This window comes from Sciurus carolinensis, chromosome 18 (genome assembly GCF_902686445.1).
Source record: "Sciurus carolinensis chromosome 18, mSciCar1.2, whole genome shotgun sequence".
NCBI lineage: Eukaryota > Metazoa > Chordata > Mammalia > Rodentia > Sciuridae > Sciurus > Sciurus carolinensis.
The window spans coordinates 179,383-199,785 of record NC_062230.1 but is presented as its reverse complement, the minus strand read 5'-3'; the positions used below and the strand labels follow the sequence as shown (position 1 = coordinate 199,785).

General features: G+C 46.4%; 2 protein-coding genes across 2 annotated transcripts; both read left to right on the top strand.

The window, feature by feature from the left end:
• Positions 1-7,466: 7,466 nt before the first annotated feature.
• On the top strand, positions 7,467-8,307 carry Nupr2 (nuclear protein 2, transcriptional regulator). Its single transcript, XM_047533646.1, has 2 exons — positions 7,467-7,853; positions 8,115-8,307. Exon 1 carries the CDS (start codon positions 7,542-7,544, stop codon positions 7,845-7,847), a length of 306 nt encoding a protein of 101 aa, XP_047389602.1. The 5' UTR covers positions 7,467-7,541; the 3' UTR covers positions 7,848-7,853; positions 8,115-8,307.
• A 6,694-nt stretch (positions 8,308-15,001) lies between these two features.
• Positions 15,002-18,683, top strand: Chchd2 (coiled-coil-helix-coiled-coil-helix domain containing 2). Its single transcript, XM_047533645.1, has 4 exons — positions 15,002-15,155; positions 16,386-16,635; positions 17,635-17,788; positions 18,392-18,683. Exons 1-4 carry the CDS (start codon positions 15,106-15,108, stop codon positions 18,400-18,402), a joined length of 465 nt encoding a protein of 154 aa, XP_047389601.1. The 5' UTR covers positions 15,002-15,105; the 3' UTR covers positions 18,403-18,683.
• The last annotated feature ends 1,720 nt before the right edge of the window (positions 18,684-20,403 follow it).

Here is a 20,403-nt window from a genome sequence, read left to right as displayed (position 1 = left end):
ACTTCCCATGTTCTCTCCCACTCCCCCTCTCTAAGCTGCTCCCTCCTTCAGGTCTTCCTCATCAGCACTTAAACTACTCATGTTTCTTCCATTTTAAAAAGTCCTTGGTGACCTCAGTGAGTTCCCATTTAGGTCTGCAGCACACCTGCTGAGTGCTCTGCTCCCACGGAGCTCTGCGCGGGAGGCTGGGGGGACAGCTCTATTCCATGAATCTGCTCATGTCGCCCCACTTTAAACAGCTCTCTCTGGCCTTCTGGGTCGGCTCCAAGCCCCCTGACGGCCCACACCTGTCCTGCCTCCACAAGTAGCCTCGCCGTTAGCCCCTCTCCATTTTACCTGCTCCCAGTCCCACTGAAACTCTTCTGCCCCTGAACGTCCAGGATGTCTCTTCAGGGAACCTCTGGGCATGCCATTCTCGCTGCCTGGGACTCTTCTCTTAAACAGTGCCTTCCAGTTGGCTCACCTGTCACTTGTCCCCTTTGACACTGCCTCCTCCCGGAAGCCCTTCTTGGCTCCCCAGACTCTGGGGATTCTCCTCCATGAACCGTGGAGATTAGGGAGTGTGTGTTACCCAGGTTAATTCTCCAGGGCTTAGCTCAGCACCTGGCATGAAATAGTCACAGTGGGAGGAAAGCAGCAGCCCCGAAGATGTCCATGGCCCAATCCCATGCAATTATGCTGCACTACCGGAAAAGCCTGTTGCAGGAACCAAGGGTACATGTGGAATTAAGGTTGTTCATCAGCTGAGCCTAACAAGATTACCCGGCAGGACACCAGGAAAGCCCTAGCCACTAGGTGCTGCTAACCATCACGCTCTGCGGGGCTTGGTGCTGGCCCAATGTAATTATAAATGGGGAGAGGGAGGCAGAAGGGGCAGGACCAGAGGAGCGTCGCGAGAAAAGCTCGGCCAGCCACTGTGAGCAACAGGCAAGACTGCAAGCAGCCTTAGGAACTGCATAGGGAAGGAACCTCCGAGAGCTCCAGACAGGAGCCATGCCCTACCAACACCTGGTCTGTGATCTCCAGAACTGTACATAGTAAACTGCTAACTTATACCCTTAAGCTCACATGTAAATAGGGCTGCCACTGCACTTAGGAAACCCTCCGTTTGGGTCCTGGGGAGAAAAGCCCCTGTGATAGGAGAAGAGCGTGGGACCCCAGCAGGCCTCACTCCATCACACCCTGGTTCTGAGACAAACAGCTCAGTTATTTCATCTGACGTGCAGTCATCCCTGCCCTCCTTGGGCTGCTGTGAGGATAAACTGAGGAACTGTGTAAAGGTGGCTGCACCCTGGTGGGCACGTCACACGTGGGCAGCTCCTAGTGGCCACTGTGAGTATCTAGATCAACACCTGAGCAGGTTCATAGATCATCGTACAGGTAGAAACCACTCACACTGACCCCTACTACACTCCTCAAAAAAGAAGGGCTTGGTCCTTCTGGGGTTGTGAAAAAATCAACCTGGCTGAACCGACTTTATTGGAACAGAGCCTGTACCCGTGGTTGGAGCTTCCATGTGGAGTGGGGGGTCTTTCTCCATCACAGTAAGTCTTCTGTGTTGGGGGCTGACTAGTGGAGCCAAGAAAATTCAAAGAAAGGGTGATGGTGGGAACGGAGATGAAGACCCCCAGCGAGACCTCACAGCAGAAGAGGAGGCTGGAGAGTAGAGCTCTACCCAGTCTCCAGGGCTGCGGCGGCCGGCTCTTCCTTGCAGCCTGAAAGGATGATTTTTGCGATGAGCCTGTACAGTAAGTAGACTTCTCCTGAGTTCTGTGAGTCCTTTTAGCAAAGGGTTTACCTGAGAACGGAGCCCGGGATGACAGCTGGCAGTCCCAAACTCAGGGGGAGATCTGGGACTTGCACCCAGCCTCAGAAGTGGGTAGTCTTGTGGGCAGAGTTCCTAGCCTGTGGGGTCTACACTAATCCAGGTAGGCTCAGAACTGGACCACAGGATACCCAGTGGTCTCCAGAGACTTGGAGAGTTGGTTGGTTTGGTCAGAAACATGTGAGTGGAAACACAGAAATACTCTGCTGTTTTGTTACTAGTTTTCCATGTGTTTTATCTTTTCTCTCCCTCATCTCCTCCACTACTAGGTTTCCTCCATGTTTAGTTGATGTCTTTGTTTTCCCTTTTCATTTTCTTTCATGAGTAATCTATAGATATTTTCTTTGTGGTTACCGTGGGGATTCCAGGTGACATCCTACTTGTGGGAATCTGTTTTGAATTTATACAAATTAGACTCGAATCACATAAAAAGACTGCTTGCACATGGTTTGCTGCCCCCCAATGTTATTGGTATCATTGTGCACCCACTAAAACACTTAAAATTATTCCCTCCAGAGCTTGAAACACCGAGACCTGCTATTTTGCAGATGCCACTTTCTCTTTCTCTGCTTGATTAAATTTATTAATTAATTAATTTTGGTACCAGGAATTGAACCCAGGGATGCTTAACCACTGAGCCACACCTCCAGCCCTTTTTAAATTTAATTTTTAATTTTTTTTTTTTTTTTTAGTTGCAGATGGACACAATACCTTTATTTATTTATTTATTTTTATGTGGTGGTGAGGATCGAACCCAGTGCCTCATAACTGCTAGGCAAACACTCCACCACTGAGCCACAACTCCAGCCTTATTTTTTATTTTGAGACAGGGTCTTGTTAGTTGTTTAGGAACTCGCTAAGCTGCAGAGGCTGACTTTGAACTTGCAATCTTCCTGCCTCAACTTCCTGAGCCACTGGGATTACAGACATGCGCCACTGTGCCTGGCTCTATTTTATTTATTTGGTGATGCTGGGGATTGAACCCAGGCCTTGCGGGCTAGGCACATGCTCTACCAATTAGTTACATCCCTCCACCCCCTTTATTTTATTTTGCTCAATTGTCACCTCCCCAAAAGGCATTCCAATCCCTCCGAAATATCACATCCACAATGCCCGTGTTTCTATCTCTTCTTGTTAAATATATTTTTACTGACTCTAGCACAAAAGTACATATTTCCTAATTGCACTCATCACCAATGGAGATATGTCATGCATCTTTTAAAAAATTGTTGGTCTCATGGTCTCATACTACAACATAAACTGCATGTGAACAGGAAACTTTATCCTGGAAGTCTAAAGCAGTACCTGGCACACAGTAGATAATTAATCAATATATTTTGAATGAATGAACAGGCTTAAATAGCAACCTGAATTTTGCTTGTTTCATTAATACTTTTTAATACTGTGGGTGGTTTATTCACATATATGTACTTACATATATGTTTAATGAATGGACTTTATTTTACACCTGTACCTGAGCAAGGGGCAATCCTGACGGGGTGCCAGGCAACCACAAGAACATGGTAAGGCATAAGTGAGTGGAGAACCCAGGTTTTGGATGTGAGGTATACCCAGTGCCACTTAGGTCCTGCCTGAGGGACCTCAGGACAGAAGCAAACTGTTTAGGTCCAAAAGCAAACACGGGGTGCAGTGTCACTCAGTTGTGTACCCTGCCATTGGCCCTGCCATGGACCCTGCTGTGAACCCTGCCATGGACCCTGGCCAAGCCAGATGAATAAACTGAATCTTCATTTCTTTTTCTACTACTCACAGGGTTGCTGCAATGATTTATTGAGAATTCTAATGAAAGAGACAAAGCTTTATAATCTGTACACATGTAGCTAATATAAGGAATTAAAGGCTACCCCCAGAGGATGAGCATGCTTGTCTGGCTCACTGAGTATGGGGTCAAACCACTAAACAATGTACAGAAGCCACTTTCTTTGTGGGGGAGGTTTACCAGGGATGCTTAGCCCTAGTTTTTTTTTTTTTTTTTCTTTTTAAATTTAGAGACAAGGTCTGGCTAAGTTGCTGAGGTTGGCCTTGAACTTGCAATTCTTCTTCCTCAGCCTCCAGGGCTGCTGGAATTACAGGTGTGTGCCACTGCACCCAGCACAAAAGGTACTTTTAAATCTTATTACAGAGTCTGGGGTATACCTCAACAGTAGAGTGCTTGCCTAGCACAGATAAGGCCCTGGGTTCAATCCCCAGCACTGGGGGGAATGCTTCCCAATGATGTAATCAGCGTATGGTAAGAGTCCTCAGGCAGGAGAAGGAGAGATGGTGGCACCTGCTTTCAAATATCATCTCAGAAGCTAGCAGGGCAGGGATATTTAGCAATCTGTGAACTGAAACACAATGAGTTCATATGAAAAAGCACAGTAAAGGAAGAAGTAACAATGCTGGGACCAGAAGATTTCAATCCTACTCTCAGTCTGCTTTCATTCGTTATATAACCTTGGGGAAGTTATTTCCTCATTAGAAAAAAACAAGACAGCAATATCTCACAGGGTTCTTATGAAGATTGTATTAGTCAACTTTCCATCCCTGTGACAAAATAGCTGAGGAAAAACAACTCAAAGTACAAAAGATTCATTTTGGCTCAGTTTCAGAGGTGTCGGTCCCTGGTTAGCCAGCTTCCTTGTGTCTGGGCCTGTCATGAGGCAGAATATGATGCTAAGGAGTGTGTGATGGGGCACAGCTGCTCACCCTAATGGTGGCCAAGAAGCAGAGAGGGAGGAAGGGGCCAGGGACAAAACACACCCTTCAAAGGCCTCCCTCCAGTGACTTGCTGCCTCCAAATAGGCTCTGCCTCCTGAAGGCTAAGCTAGCAACCAAGTCTTTAGCAAAATTGTCAAAAGACAAAGTTATAACAAATTTAAAGATCTAATTGACTTTCTTTTGCAATTATAGAATAAGGCAACAAATTTTCCAAGACCAGTAGGTTATTGCTAAGCAGAGGGCAGAGGAAGTTGGGTTTTTGCGCAGAAAAGGACTGAAGCAGTCGCAGAGAATAAAAAGCAGATTGTTGTTTCAGAGCTACTTTCATGATAAAAGTTGAAACTAAGGGAATTTCCTTATCATGTGTCTAAAACTGGCCTCTCAATTTCTTGGAAAGTCGGATAAACAATTTAGTTTTGGCTTGGTGGCGTGGAACTTCAACAAACTCCACTTTGGTTTGATCTGCTGGGCCTAGTTCAGAAGCTTAGTCCAAACCAATCCTATAGATTGGGTTGAAGAACAAAGGGTGTGATCTACTAAGTACCAAGATAGTTGTCTCTAAAGGCCATTCTCCACACTAAAAGGATTCAGCATTCTTGGAGAAATGGCTGGTTCTGGGTGTAGGGCAGAAATGTATAGGATGAGCATGGACACTTTGGTGTGTCAGAAAGCAATATTCTCCAAGATTAGATTAAGGCCAGAGAAATGAAGGATCACAAGAAGCAGTTCTCCTTGGCCAAATATGAGGCAATTTGAGCATAAAAATATATGAAATTGATTGAAACACATTGATTATATTGCAAAAAGATCCAGCGCTTCATAATGATTCTCGAAGGATTAAAAAAAATCCACTTTAAAAATGAAGAATTAAACATATATCCCGCCTTTGCTATCAAAGTATATTTAAGGGTAACCAAATAGTAGCCTTAGTTCTTGAGGGAAAGAATTCTAGCTAATAAATGTAGAAAGAATAATTGAATTAGAAAGTTAACTGGACTGGGTGAGTAGCTCTTGACAGAGTATTTATCTAACATGCACAAGGCCATGGGTTTGAACCTCAGTGCTACATAAAAAGGAGAGAAAGAAAAAAATTACCACAATCCCTAATGAAATAATAGCAAATGAAAACAGCAAGTTAAGCAATGAACTTTGGGCAAAACCATAAGATAGAAGCTAATGAAGAACATCACAGAAGCAGGCTGTCTCTAAGCCCAGCATCATTGAAACTGGAACAATGAAGCATTGTGTGTTGTCAAAGCACATAATTTCCTGGGAAGTTTTCTTGCCCACCCCACTACATTGAATCTGAGCACCAAGTCTCTATATCAACCTTCAATTTACAGGAAATGTGGGAGAGGAACAATTTAAATGGCACTGGAAGGAAGTAGTCAAATTCACGAAGTGGAACACTATACATGACCAATGACCCAGTTCCTAAAAGGCAATGAGGGAGAAAATAGAAGGGTGGGAAAGGGAAGGCTCTAGAATATACCACACATAAAAATCACAGAAGCAAATTTCATATGCAGATTTTGTATGTAATCTGAGTCAAACCGATTATAAAACAATACATGTTAGACTATCAAGAATTTTATTTTGGACTGGGTATAATACCAGGATTAGCTAATTGTCAGGTCAACACAGATCGACTTTTTCAGAGTTGTATACTGAGATATACAAAGTGAAATGACATGTTTGTAGTTTGTTCTAAATGCTGCAGTAGAAGAAAACAGGAATACATGAAGTTTGACCATCTTGGTATCTGTTGAAAGCTTGTGATGGGATATGGGAGTTCATTGTTCTGTTCTCTTTCTTTTGCGAATGAGCATTTTCATAAAAAAAACAAAAAAAAACAAAAAAAACAAAAAACAAAAACTTGTATAGTTAAGTGGTGTAGTGAATAAGCATTAGTTCTTTTCCCCCACCACACAGATGTAAGATATGTGGGTAGAAGCTGAAGCCCCCTCAGTGTTTTATTTAAAACACTCTGGAAATTAAAAACAAAAATAAATAAATAAAACACTCTGGGGTTCGTTCATTTAAGAAACCTATGCAGGCCACGTGCCCACCAGAGTTCTGGCCCCAGAATGCACAGGAAAAAGTTCAAATCAACAACTTCACAGGTAGAAACTCAGCAAGACAAAATGGTTTTTATCCTTTCTTTTTCCTTTTTAAGTAGGGAATTCAGATCCATCCTAAGGGGTAGCTGCAATTTTCGCAGGATAAACATTGTCCGTGCTAGTCAAAAAGAACCAAAGGTAGGCCTTCCCGCCAATTCCCAAGAAGGGGGTTTAGAAAGGCAGGACTAGGCAATGAGAACCGGGGGTCGACGCGGGGCGAGGCGCCCCGGATTGCGGGCCTGCGGGAGCTCAGCCTCGCGGTGCAGGGCTCCTTCAAGTCTCCACTGCCCTCCCAACGGCGCAAGGGGAGAGGGCCAACGTAAACAAGGTGCGGCCACGCCAGCCGCAGGAGCTTCCAGCCCTTGACGACTTCTTGCACAGAGGCAGGTTGTCTTTAAAGCACGCTCCCGAGGTGACGAACACCGCTCCAGAAGGCGCGTCTTTCGCTTGGCATCTTTACACAGCAATCCTCACGCCATTTAACAGGTGAACCAAACGTCTGCGGCCGACAGACGTCCTCGCAGGAGCACACGTCCCGCTGTGCCCTCAACAGACCCCCGCTGTTGCTGCAGCCTGGATGGTTCTCGCCTGTGGCAGCACGAACCATGCTGGCAGGAGTTCGCCAGCCGGCCTTCTCCAGCTCGCAGCGGCTGTCACCACCCGCTGCCAGCACTGCAGAAGCGAGTCCAGGAAGCTTCGCGGCTCTGTGACCTCGGCGAGGCTCCGCCCTAGCCCCGCCCATTCCGGCGGAGCCAATGGGAGTGGGGGGCGGCCCACTTGGCCCTTCGCCCCGCCCCTAGGGCGGAGCCAATAGGAGGGCGGGGCCGCTCCGCTCTCCGAGCCCGCGCGGGCCGGCTGCTCCCTGGCGGGGCGCGATGGACCCGGGCCCCGAGCCTGCTGCCCCCCGCGTCCACCCGGCCCGGCCGCCGCCCGCTGAGGCGAAGCGGCCGGTGAGCTACGAGGAGGAGCTGTACGACTGCCTCGACTACTACTACCTGCGCGACTTCCCGGCCTCTGGGGCGGGGCACAGCAAGGGCCGGACGCGGCGCGAGCAAGAACTGCGCACTAACCGGCAGGTTCCCGGCGGTCACGAGCGCAAGGTCGCGCAGAGGCTCCTCAACGGCCAGCGAAAGCGTCGCCAGTGCCAGCTGCAGCCCCGGCCGCGCACTCGCCTTGCCTAAGCGCCGGTAGGTGCAGACGGCGACCCGGGGCCATCTTCCCGCCGGGGCCCCCGCCCGCGCGCTAGGCACTTCTGAGGCTGCCGGCCACGCAGCTGTGCGCACGCATCCCAGCTCACCGCCTGGCTGTCTCTGCAGGTGCAAAACCGCTTTCCGCAATACTGCAGCTGGGCCCAAAGCCGCCAGGAAGCGAAGGAACAGCTCGGAAGACTGAGCGCTCATGTTCACATTAGAGAATAACTGATTTTTTTTCTGTCTGATTTTCTACAGGATGCCCAAAGGACCCGATAAAAGTATTTTCACTGAGTCCAACTGTAACTCTGGTCCTCCATGTTGGTCAACAGAACTTTTCGACATCCTTAAGTTTGCTGCAATCTTTTCCTTACTAATTGTTAATTAAGTAACGTTCAAGTAGGTATGCCTTTTTAGAGTTTTTAATTAAAACAGAACAGCAAGAATGGCATTTTTAACTCTTCTGGGCTTTTTTCACCCCTTCTAGTTACTATAGTAACTCGTACCTAGTCCACAAATACTCGGGTTCCTAATGTAAAGAGGTCATAAAGACGGTTGGGGGAGACCAAAGAGGAATTTGTACAAGATTTCTAACCAAATGTCATAGACATTTGAAGGTTTAATATTTGTGTTACAATAGGGCACGCTGAACAGTTGCTAGGTTCTCTGGACTTACTGATGTCATAACACTCCTTTGAGGTAGATGCAGCTATCCCCACCTTAGAGAAGGAATTCTAAGGCACACAGTTAAAGTAACTTTCCAGAGATCACACAGCTAATTAGGCAGTAGACCTTGTTTAGTATAGCAGTAAATATTTCATTGTTTTAACCAGAATTATTCTGCGGGGTATGGTGAACACATATATGCAAACCATGCCATATTTGAAAACTTTTTTGAAAATGGAAAATTTTGTATCGTGGCAGATAACTGTAATCCCATCTCCTCTGGAGACTGAGATTAGAAGATCACAAATTGGAGGCCAGCTTGGGCAACAGCCAGACACTGTCAAAATAAAAAAGGCCTTGGATGTAGCTCAGTGATAGAGCCCTTGCTTAGCATTGGTGAAGCCCTGGACTGAATTCCCAGTACATCGCCCCTGCAAAAAAAGGAAAGAAAATGGAAAAATTTATAGGAGGCTCACTTTCCAAGAAATAAAGAGCTGGGTACAGAGGTGAAGGCATGTAATTCTAGTGACTCTGGAGGTCAAGGTAAGAGGATCACAAGTTTGAGTCAGCGCCAACAAATTAATTAGGCCCTGTTTCAAAAAATAAAAATGGGCCAGGTACAGTGGTGCACACCTATAATTCCATGATTTGGGAGGCTGAGGCAGGCAGATTGAAAGTTCAGCAATTTAGTGAGGCCCTAAGCAACTTAGTGAGACCCTATCTCAAAACAAAAAAGAAGAAGGGATGGAGATATGGCTGAGTGAGAAAGTGCCCCTGGGTTCAATCCCCAGTACCAAAATAAGCAAAATAAGTAAAAGGGGATGTAGCTCAGTAGTACATTGCCCCTGGGTTCAATCCCCAGTACCAAAATAAGCAAAATAAGTAAAAGGGGATGTAGCTCAGTAGTACATTGCACCTGGGTTCAATCTCCAGTACCAAAAAAAAAAAAAAAAAAAAAAAGCAGTTTTTTTCAAATTTTAAGATTTTCCTAAGATATAGGAAGCATTTTAGCCAAGTTTGGTGATGCATCCCTGTAATCCTAGCAACTCCAGAGGCTGTGGCAAGAGGATAGCAATTTCGAGGACAGCCTGGGCCACTCAGCGAGGCGTTAAACCACTCAGCATGAGGCCATATCTCAAAATAAAAAATAAAAAGGGCTGGGGAATGTAGCTCAGTGGTTAAGGCCTCCTAGGTTCCATCCCCAATACCATAAGTTATAAGTGCCTCAAACCAGCAGATAAAGCATTCACTTTTCCAGCATCAGTTTTCCTTAACTGTTATGTAGTTAAGTTGTTAAGTTGTTGTTATGTTTCAGAACAACTCACAAACTCCACGGCTAAGGACAAGAGTTGAGTTAGTTATAAAAGTATGCAGAATTTGGCAGGCTGACTTTCCTCTTTCTCTTTAGTCTGCATTCAGTCTGACCTTCTACACCTAGCAGTGCTTCCTTGATCAGGAGAGAAGATGATCCATTGAAAGGAAGAGCTCACGTGAATCCTGGTTTTGATAATCCACCACTCTGGCATCCAGCAAACTTCTGAGTGGTAACTAACATCAAGTTCCACCAAGCTTGTTTTCTCATTTGTAAAGTGGAAATATTGGATTACCTTGCAAAACTGTGAGCATTACAGACAGGACGTAGAAAGCATCTAACACAGTAAGGAGCCAGCACATGATAGGTACTCAATGAGTGGTAGCTAATTTTAAGTTTATAGAATACCATCTTTCTTCTACTTGTTCCTCTTGAGTAATGGAATCTTAATTTTTTTCACCTACTATATTAATTCTTTTACTAAAATGTCTCCAACATTCAGGCAGTGTGGTATAGTAGTAGTCTGGCTTTGGAGGTAAGCACCTGTATATACTTGGGCAAGTTATTTAAAATCTCTAAGCATCTTTCCCTTACCTATAATAGTAAACTATGGTGTCTTTTTTGAGAGCTCTTGTTAAGTGTAAATGAAATAGTGAGCATGAAGCTCTTAGTACCATATATACACACACACACAGCAGGCACCCAAGTAATTTCTTTTTTGTTGTTGTTGCAGTACTAGGGATTGAACCCAACTCATACAAGCTAGAGGTTTTAGTCAGCTTTTTCATTGCTGTGACTAAAAGGACCCAACCAGAACAACTGTAGAGGAAAAAAAGTTGAAGGGCTCAAGGTTTCGGAGGCCTTAGTCCACAGATGGCTGGCTCCATTCCTTGGGGTCAAAGTGAGGCAGGACATCTTGGCAGAAGAGTGTGGCAGAGGAGGGAAGCAGTTAACAAGGTGATCAGAAAGCAGTCTCCACTCTCCGGATACAAAATATCTACCCCATAGCCACACCTCAATTCCCACCTCCTCCAGCCATAGCACTTCAGTTCTCACTCAGTTAATCCCTATCAGGAGATTAAATGACTGACTGGGTTAAGACTCTTACAACCCAATCATTTTTTCCTCTGAACCTTCTTGCATCGTCTCATATGTGAACTCTAGGGGGGGACACCTCACATCTAAAACATACACTAGGCAAGCTCACTATACAACTCAGCTACATTCCCAACCCTTTTTTAATTTTTATTTTGAGACAAGGTCTTGCTAAATTGCCCAGGATGGCCAACTTGAAATTCTCCTGCCTCAGCCTCCTGAGTAGCTGGGATTACAGGCATGTGCCCCATACCTAGCCTAAAGTAATTTTTAATAATGTTCCCTCTCAGTCAGTAAGTAGTAAGATCGTCCTCACAGACGCTGAATCGACATCCACAGTCCCTGGCACACAGTAGGGACTCAAAAAAAAGAAAAAAAAAAAAAATAATGTTCCCACTGCTGCTATCTTATCCTTTAAAAATTGCTTCCTTTGGGGCTGGGGAGATAGCTCAGTCGGTAGAGTGCTTGCCTTGCAAGCACAAGGCCCTGGGTTCGATCCCCAGCACCAAAGGGGGGAAAAAAAAATTGCTTCCTTTGATCCCCCCTCTTCTGCCTCTCAAACCATCCAAAATGGTTCTGTGGTGCAATGGATAGAGTATTGGACTTCTAACCAAACCTGCAGTAGCTGTTCAAATGCCATGTCCAGATTAATATTCCTGAAGACAATTTTAATTGTATAAAAACCCTCAATGGCTTCTTTAACCTTATAGGATAAGAAGCTGGATTCCTTATATTGTCCTGAAAATCATATATTAGAGTTTAACTTCGTACAAACTCCACTTTATGACTTGTTTGAATAGTTCATAGTACTTTCAGATCGATAGTTAATTTTTTGTCAAAATATGTGAAACTTGATCATTTTTTTATATTTTCTCAAAATAAACATACTATGACTACTACTTTGTGAAACAAGATATGAGACTATATTCATATGTCTCAGTTACCCAAAGAAAAGACAAGTAGTAAGAATCAGGTCTTACCATTTCAGTTCTTCCACGGTTCCGACTGTCAAGTACGGTATGCCCAGACAGTGGCCATGTCAGACCAACACTCGGTAAAATGTTCTGCTTAACAGATTTTGCTCATTTCAGATGCTAGAACTTTTTCAATTTAAAACATGGTTGCTGTAGAAAATATGTGTATCATCTACTGCTGTGTAACCAATTACTTTAGACATAGTGGCTTAAAACAAGTAAATCAAATGCTGCTTAACCATGGGATGTGTTCCAGGAAATGCACCAATTTCCTTGTTGTGTGAACCCCATAGTGCACTTTCAGAAACAGAGATGGCAAATGCCACTTGACAGTGCAGTCTTCTTGACTGTTCTCACCTCAGGTCTTTCTGGGTCATCCTGCCTCAGGTGTCCCTTGGGGTCGCAGTCAAGCTATCAGCTCACAGTCCTCTGAAGGCCCTTTCTAAGATCGCCTACTCTGATGACTGGGAAAGCCCTCAGTTCTTTGCCACGAAAGCCTCTATCTACAGGCTGCTTGGGTTTCATGCATGACAACTGGCTTTCCCCAGAGTGAGTAACTCCAGAGAGTAAAGAGGCAGCTGCATAACCTCTTATGAGCTTGTTTCCAAAGCTACAGACCTTAACTTGGATTTTCCTGTCAGGAGGGAGTCACTAAATCCTGCCCACATTCAAAGAAACGAGGGAATGTTTAAGGATATGTGGATGCATTTTAAACTACTATAGTATGTTTTATTGTGTTTATTGCAGAAAAATTGTAACTTCAGTACCCAATGGATCACTACTTGAGTGTATTTTAGTTTTCAAAATATATATGAACTTTTTCAAAAATAAACCTACTATGAATACTACTTTGTAACCTGCTCTTGTACTTAATATATTGTAAAGACTCCAGGGACAACGGTGCACACCTGTAGTCCTGGTGACTCACTAAGCTGAAGCAAGAGGAACTTATGGTTTGAGGCTGGCCTAGGCAACTTAGGGAGACCCTGTCTCAAAAAATAAAAAAAGACTGGGGATGGAATGTATCATATAGGCAGACGTGTGTATACAGACAGATGATACTTTTCATGTCAAATGTTCTTTCACAACTTTTTTCCATGATGGAGATTGAACCCAGGTTCTTGCTCATGCTAGGCAAGCACTGTGACTCAGCTGTGGCAGGTGGGGTGCATGCATGTAATCCCATCAACTTGGGGGGCTAAGGCAGGAGGATCCCAAATTTGAGGCCAGCCTCAGCAACTTAGCAAGACCCTATTTCAAACTAAAAAATAAAAAGATCTGGGGAATGTGGGTCAATGGTTAAGCACCTTTAGGCTCAATCCCCAGTACCAACAACACTGAGCTACATCCCTAGCACCCACTCATAACTTATAATGACAATGGAAGTTTCATCATATGTAACTTATAACTCATTTAAATAATTGTTATAGGATGTTTAGGTTGTTTACAGGCTTTCTCTATCTTAAGTTTGTTAAATGAACATTCCTACAGCTAATTTCTACAATCTGAACATTACACAATTTAAATTTTTCTGATAGGGCTGGAGATGCAGTTTAGTGGTGAAGCACTTGCCTAGCATTTTCAAGGTCCTGGGTTTGATACCCACTGTGCAGTGGCATAACTGTAGTCCTAGGGTAGCTTGAGCCGAGGATTTGAGGAAGCCTGAGCAACATGGCAAGAACCATTCTCAAAACATAAAAATAGAAACTATCTCCTCTAAATGATAGTACTAAAAATAAAATTTTGTGGCTTATTGCATAATTTGAGCAAAATTTTTACTGCAATCACTGAGCGCATTCACCTAACCTATAACAATAACTTTAAGTTTCTTGGTTCAAATTTTGATCACTATAAGTGAATTTGGGTGGGGGGGTTTATTGAGGATTGGACCCAGGGCACTTTGCCACATCCCCAGCCCTTTTTGGTTTTTATTGAGATAGTGTCTCCCTCCATTGCTGAGGTTGGCCTTGAACTTGTGATCCTCCTGAGCTGCTGGGATTGCAGGTGGGTACCACTGCACATGTTTATGGATCTCGACACAAAAATTCTCAACAAAAAGTTAGCAAACCAGATTCAGCATTAACAGGATTATACAATACCCACCTCTTTTCACTCATTTTACCGTTCTTACTGGCTGTCATAAGAACTGTCAACTCTTGGTGCTGGGTGTTTGGGGTTGTCATTTAGCAAGCAGACAGGACAATAATGAAGTTAGAGGTCACTCTGGCAACCATCTTAGATCCAGTCAGTTTTGGCTAGCCCACCTGAAGAGGAGCTTCTGGCCTCCTGGCATCTGGAGCTTAAAAATAAATTTGCAAGATGAGCCTGGACTGGTGGCCCACACCTAAATTCCAGCTACAAGGTCAGGCTGGGCAACTTAGTGACACCCTGCCTCAAATTAAAAAATAAAAAGGGACAGCCAAGTGGCTGAATGCCCTAGGTTCAATAACCAGAAGGAAAAGGGAAAAAAGAAAACGCGAGATTAGGATGAGGCAGAAATTGGGCTGGGTTCCTTGGCAGGTCACGAGTAGGAGGGAAACGTTCCCGCCTCCTCCCGCTCGCAGTCTCCGTGCTGCGCCCGCTCCGCGACACCCCGCCTGGCTCGGGCAGGCTTTGGGGCCCCCACCCCGAGACTCGACCTCCGCGAGGGCTGCCCCGGGCACGCACGCATGTGGCATCGTTCGTGTCTGCGGCACTGCGCACGGAAGCGGGCGCTGCCTGCCGCCGGCCGGGTGAGCTTGCGGCGGGCGCACGCTGTCCGCTCCGGACGTTAGCCCAGGCGGCACCGAGGGGGCTCGTGGCCGACACAAGGCATCCCACCGACACGAACGGCCGAGGCTCCCCCACTGCGGCCCACGCCTCGCCGCCTCCTCGCGCTGGTCTCCTGAGTCCAGCCTCGAAAGCATCGCGAAGAACGCGGGGCCGCTGGCCCTAGCCTGCGCGCGCCACGCCCCGCAGCAACTTCCGGTCTGCCAGAGCGCCGGCGCCTGCCCATGACGTCACGCGCGCGGCCATGCCGCGGTGACGTCTTGCTCTTCCGGTGACCTTCAGGGCCCGTGGACGTCGGCGCCGGGAGGATCCTGCCTGCGTGCTGATTGGCTGCGACCCGGCCAGCCACGCCCCCGGCTTCCGCTCGCTTGCTGTGTGGGTCGCCCGCGCCTCGCACTTTCGCTTCCTGGACACCGAGCCGAGCGTAGTTAGAATGCCGCGTGGAAGCCGGAGCCGCACCTCGCGCGTGGCGCCCCCGGCCAGGTGAGCCCCCTCGGGGCGGCGGCCCCAGCCTGGGCTCCCGGCTGCGCGACGCGGGGCGGCGGCTGGGCAGCGGCTGGGCGGGCGGGCCCGGGGCGCAGCGCCTCCTGTCGCTGTGCGGGGACACGCCGGAGCGGCTGCCCAGCGCCTGGCGCGAGCACCGCGGGAGGCACTCGCGGGGAGGGGACCCGGGGGTCAGATGGCTTGGCTCGAGTGAAAGTGGGCGCAGTGGCGTCTGACGCCCCGCACGAGCGCTGGCGACCTGGTGCAGCCCAGGCAGGTCGCTTGCGCTCGCCGTCTTCAGTCTAAAACGAGCTGCCAGCCCAGACGAGTCTCTTCTGGTTTGAGGACGGGGCCCCGCGGTGTTGCCCAGGTGGTCCCGCACTCGTCCCCAGGGACCCTCCCGCCTCGGTTTCCTGGGACCAGCCCAGGGCTCAGGCGCGCCGGGCGAGTGGTCTCTATCTGCAGCCCAGGCCCCAGAGCCTTCGAATGCGGCTGGCCCTCTGCGGCTGCCCTTGGTGATCCCCAAATTCTGATATCCCCCAACCTAACTCCGCGAATGGAATTTCCTCCAGGCAGGTCACCTGTAATCCCAGCGATTTAGCAAGACCCTGTCTGGAAGCAAAAAATAAAGCACCCCCGGATTCAATCCCCCGTGCACACAAAAAGAAAGAAGGAATTTCTCACTTAATGTTTAATATAATAACCTTTTAATTTTTTACCAACCGTATCAAAAGGCATCATGACATGTTAAATTATCTGAAGTAATTCTTGGAAGTTTCAAAAAAATGGAAGCTCCACCAAGGCAGAGGTTTTCGTCTCTTATATTCCCAGCCCGAACAATACTGATCCTTGTGTAGATGAATTCTCTGGGGATTTTTTCTTCCTTCTTTTTCTTTTCTTGGTGGCACTGGGAACTGATCCAGGTGCTGTACCACTGAGCTACTGTCCCAGCCTTTCTACTTTTTTTTTTTTTACTATGAATGTTGGAATAAATATATTTTGTTTATTTTTTTCTGTGGTGCTGAGGATCGAACTCAGTGACTCACACATGCAAGGCAAGAAGAGCTCTACCACTGGGCCACAAGCCCTAAATGTGTTTTTTAAAGATACTGTGACCTATGTGAATACTTGGAAATGGTTGCTGGGGTGGGGGCAGGAAGAGTTTATTTTTAAGTTGACATTTCACAAAACCAGTTGGAAGTGCTTCATACTTGCTCCTTTCTTTCACAGCCGGGCCCCTCAGATGAGAGCTGCACCCAGGCCGGCACCAGCAGCTCAACCACCAGCTGCAGCCCCACCAGCTGCAGTGGGCTCACCTGCTGCAGCACCCCGGCAGCCAGGTCTGATGGCCCAGATGGCGACCACTGCGGCAGGTGTGGCTGTGGGCTCTGCTGTGGGGCATACACTGGGCCATGCCATCACAGGAGGCTTCAGCGGAGGGAGTACTGTGGAGCCCTCAAAGCCCGATATCACCTACCAGGTGCGTTAGAAAATATATTTGTTTGTAAGTTCCTTATGCCTAGGGACTGCCTTTAGTTTTAGAATCACAATACTGCTAATGGAAAATGGGTTATCACAAGCCCATTTGCACTGACTCAGTGATTCAGGCCAGCACCAACAACTGCTGCACAGATTGTGTGTCTTCCTGAGGCTCAGTTGCAGTAGTTCAGCCTGGCTCACTGTAAAATAGCCACTTTCCCTGTGAATTTTTTTTTGTTGTTGTTTAGTTGTAGATGGACACAATACCTTTATTTGCTTATTTGTTTTTTATGTGGTGCTGAGGAACAAGCCCAGTACCTCACATGTTCAAGGCAAGTGCTCTACCACTGAACTACAGCCCCAGCACCCCCCAAGAATATTTTATGTTGATGATTCTTACTGATCCAGTCTCAAGTAATCAAATATCTGGTTGCTTTGTGATCCCTTGCCTCTGAAGTATGTGAATTTTCTTTACTAATGAACGTAAGCCTGTATTTCTCGTGTTCTTGAAGCCCACCCCTCTGTTTTTCCATAGTAGTCCCGTTTTTCCTGCATCGAGCTTCACTGAATCTTTTTTCTGCCTGTGTGCGTGTGTGTGTGTGTCTGTGTGTGTGTGGTGCTATGCTACCTCGCTGTTGCATTTTCTTTATTTACTGTTCATTTTGCAGTGCAGGGCCCCACACATGGTAGGCAGGTGTTCTGCCACTGAACTATACCCCCCCACCCCACACTCATTTAATCTTGAACTGCCCAGATAACCATTCCCCCTTATTTGCATCCATATTCATGAATCTTTCTTATTGCAACTGAAGTTTTGTTAAAGTTCACTTGATTTCTCTCTTTGATGTTTTCCACTCTTAGTTGTATTAGGTGGAAACTGACTTGTGCTTGATTCTAGCTGCTTCCCCAGTTAACTGCAAAGGCAGTCAGTACTGCCTGTCTAGGTCTTTATGTGATTTCCTTTCTCAGTAGTACCAAATGTTTTGCCTTACCTTTACAGGAGCCTCAAGGAACCCAGCCAGCGCAGCAGCAGCAACTTGGTGACCCTTGCTTTTATGAAATAAAACAATTTTTGGAGTGTGCCCAGAACCAGGCTGATGTTAAGCTCTGTGAGGGTTTCAATGAGGTGCTGAAGCAGTGCAGAATTGCTAACGGTAGGTGACTGGTCAAGCTTACCTCTGCTCGGTTCATTGTGTTATTCCTGAACCCTGTAGAACTTAGGGAGTCTGATAAACCAACAAGTTAATTTAAGAAGTATTGTTTAAATTTCTCTGTGCTTTCACCGCTGTGTTCTAACTGTGACTTTTTCTTAAGCAAGTATAAATTTCAGATCTTGTGATTTACTACATGTGAGTGGCCTCTTAGCCTTAGGCTGAGTATAAAATTACATTAAGTCCCTCAGACTCTTGATTTAGACTCTCTAAAATTTGCATTTGACTTGATTTTGTGTTTGTTTCTCCTGTCCATGTTAAGAATTTAACATCTATTACAATTGTTTTTATTTTCCTCCTTCAGTTCGATAGGAAGTAGGTGAGAAGTTAAATCAGAAGAGTTGGTGGCATTACATGTAGTACCAGAGTAGCCCAGTTTCTTCCTCAGAACTTTTTTCCTAGACTTTCATGAACCCTATCTTCTCAGTTGAGGCAGCTGGAGGGTTGAATTCTTGTTGATTGAAGTCTTCAGTAGCTTACCTCAGACATTTGTTTTGTTGAGTATCTGCAGCTAATGCTCTTCTAACTTACATTTTCTGTTTGCAGGATTAGTCTAATTGAGAGGCTCAAATTGAAGAAATGGAAAATCGGCTCTGATGACCAAGTAACTTTAGCATACAAATGTAATCGATAGTGAAAGTATGAAATGTAAGACTGCAGTGTAAACCCTCACCTAATAGCTTCAGTGTTTCTGAATGGCAGCAAAAGAGAGTTCTAATTGTGTGGAAGTTCAGTGAGTTGGTTCAGATTTGGGGCTGGTCAGATGTTTGTGTGCCCTCCTTAAGCCAGCTGTTCTGATGTCCTTTGAGTTTATTAGAATAAAGTGATTTTCTCCTGAGGTGTGTGGTGGTGGTCCCTCTTAACTGAGCCATGAATTAGATCTGCATGCTGAACAGAATGCATTTCGCACAGAACACAGTTGTCTCCGGGGTCTTTGATTCCCTGTCACCTCTAGTCTTTGCTAAGTTAGTACCCAGCCAGGGGATCTTCAGCTCCCTGCGGAGGTGCCTCAGGAGACTGCTTGAGAGACTGCCTGGGGCTGGGGGTGTGAGGGCCAGGGCAGGTGGTGCCTAGCCTGCCTGAGGCCTTTGGTTTGATCTCCAGCACCACAAAAAGTAACAAATCCTAAAAATACTGTTGTCACCAGGTGTCTGGCAATGAGAAGTCACAATAGGCTTCCTATTGGATGGGCTTCCTGGACCAGCTCAGCACTGCCCTCCCTGAGTGTGTCCACTTGCCTCAACTCCCCTCCCTGCCCCAGGTCATCTTAAAGTGAGAAACCAGCCACCTCCCTCAGGGAAAACTCAAGATTTAATATTTTTTTAGGAGTTGATCTTCCCTCATTTTCTGCAGTTTGTATTTCAAAAGTACCTTCAATAAAAGTGATGTAGGTCAGTGCTCGAGCATCTGCCTAGCATGTGCAAGGTCCTGGGTTTGATCCCCAGAACCATGCAGACAAACTTTTGCCGAAAACTTGATCTTCGTCTCCGATGCCAATCCAATAACGAAGACCAAGTTTTGAGAAAAAGGAAAAATGTTTGTTGCTTTGCTGGTAAAGAAGAAACACGGGGGCTGGGGAGATAGCTCAGTTGGTAAAGTGCTTGCCTTGTAAGCACAAGATCACGGGTTCGATTCCCAGCACCACAAAAAAAAAAAAAAAAGAAAAGAAACACGGGACTCTGTCCCAGAGACTGTGATTATACCCTTCAGCCGGAAGGGGGGCTTTTAAAAGGTGATAAAGGCTACATTCCATGTGTTCTCTGTCTGGAGTGTAATTCACTTTCTCATGTGGGAGATTGTCATTTCTGAGATCTGGCACCCTCCTGGAAGTCAGTTACTTCACTCTAAGGGTGGGTGTATGCTCAGAGGTAAATCTGCTTAGGATGAGGAAGAAAGGTGATCCTGTTTCTACTGAGATTAGGGAGGGAGAGGAAGAGAAACATGTCCATTATAGAAATAAGCTGCAGCTGCGGAGCAGCACGGGCTGTTTTAAGTATGAAGTGATGGTAGAGTGCTTGTCTGGCATGCGTGAGGCCCTGGGTTCAATCCTCAGCACCACATATAAATAAATAAATAAAATAAAGGTCCATTGACAACTAAAAAAATATTTAAATAAAGTATGAAGTGGGCTACTGTTACAACCTTTCAGGTCCCCGCGCCTGATTCTCTTCTCCAGATTTCAAACGCCTACAAGCCAGTAGGTCACTGGCAAATGAACCCAGACTCCCACTCAGGGCCTGAAGGCCCGGGCAGCTCAGTCCCGGCCGGCCTCCACATGCCCCTGCCCATTCATCAGTAGCTCCTCTTCCTGTTTTCCTGGAGGCTCAGGACTCGAGTCCATAGTGGTCATGCCCAGTGCCCCTTGCACCCAGGGTGTGAAGGTGTGCCCGAGGGTCAGGGAAACAGCCACTGAGTACAGCAGTGGCCAGCCTTGTCCTGCTGGAGGCGTGGCTGCCAGAGAAGGGTGCAGGTGCCAATGTGACATGCTTCAAAGGCGGCTCGTGCTGCTCTGCCACTGCAGCTGATTTTTATATTTTTAAATATTTTTATTAGTTGAT

Bases quoted from the DNA above. Each gene is read 5' to 3' on its own strand.
- Nupr2 (XM_047533646.1), top strand. From the start codon at position 7,542: ATGGACCCGGGCCCCGAGCCTGCTGCCCCCCGCGTCCACCCGGCCCGG.
- Chchd2 (XM_047533645.1), top strand. From the start codon at position 15,106: ATGCCGCGTGGAAGCCGGAGCCGCACCTCGCGCGTGGCGCCCCCGGCC. The intron at 15,156-16,385 runs GTGAGCCCCCTC...TTTCTTTCACAG, and splicing joins CGCGTGGCGCCCCCGGCCAG to CCGGGCCCCTCAGATGAGAG. The intron at 16,636-17,634 runs GTGCGTTAGAAA...TTACCTTTACAG, and splicing joins AGCCCGATATCACCTACCAG to GAGCCTCAAGGAACCCAGCC.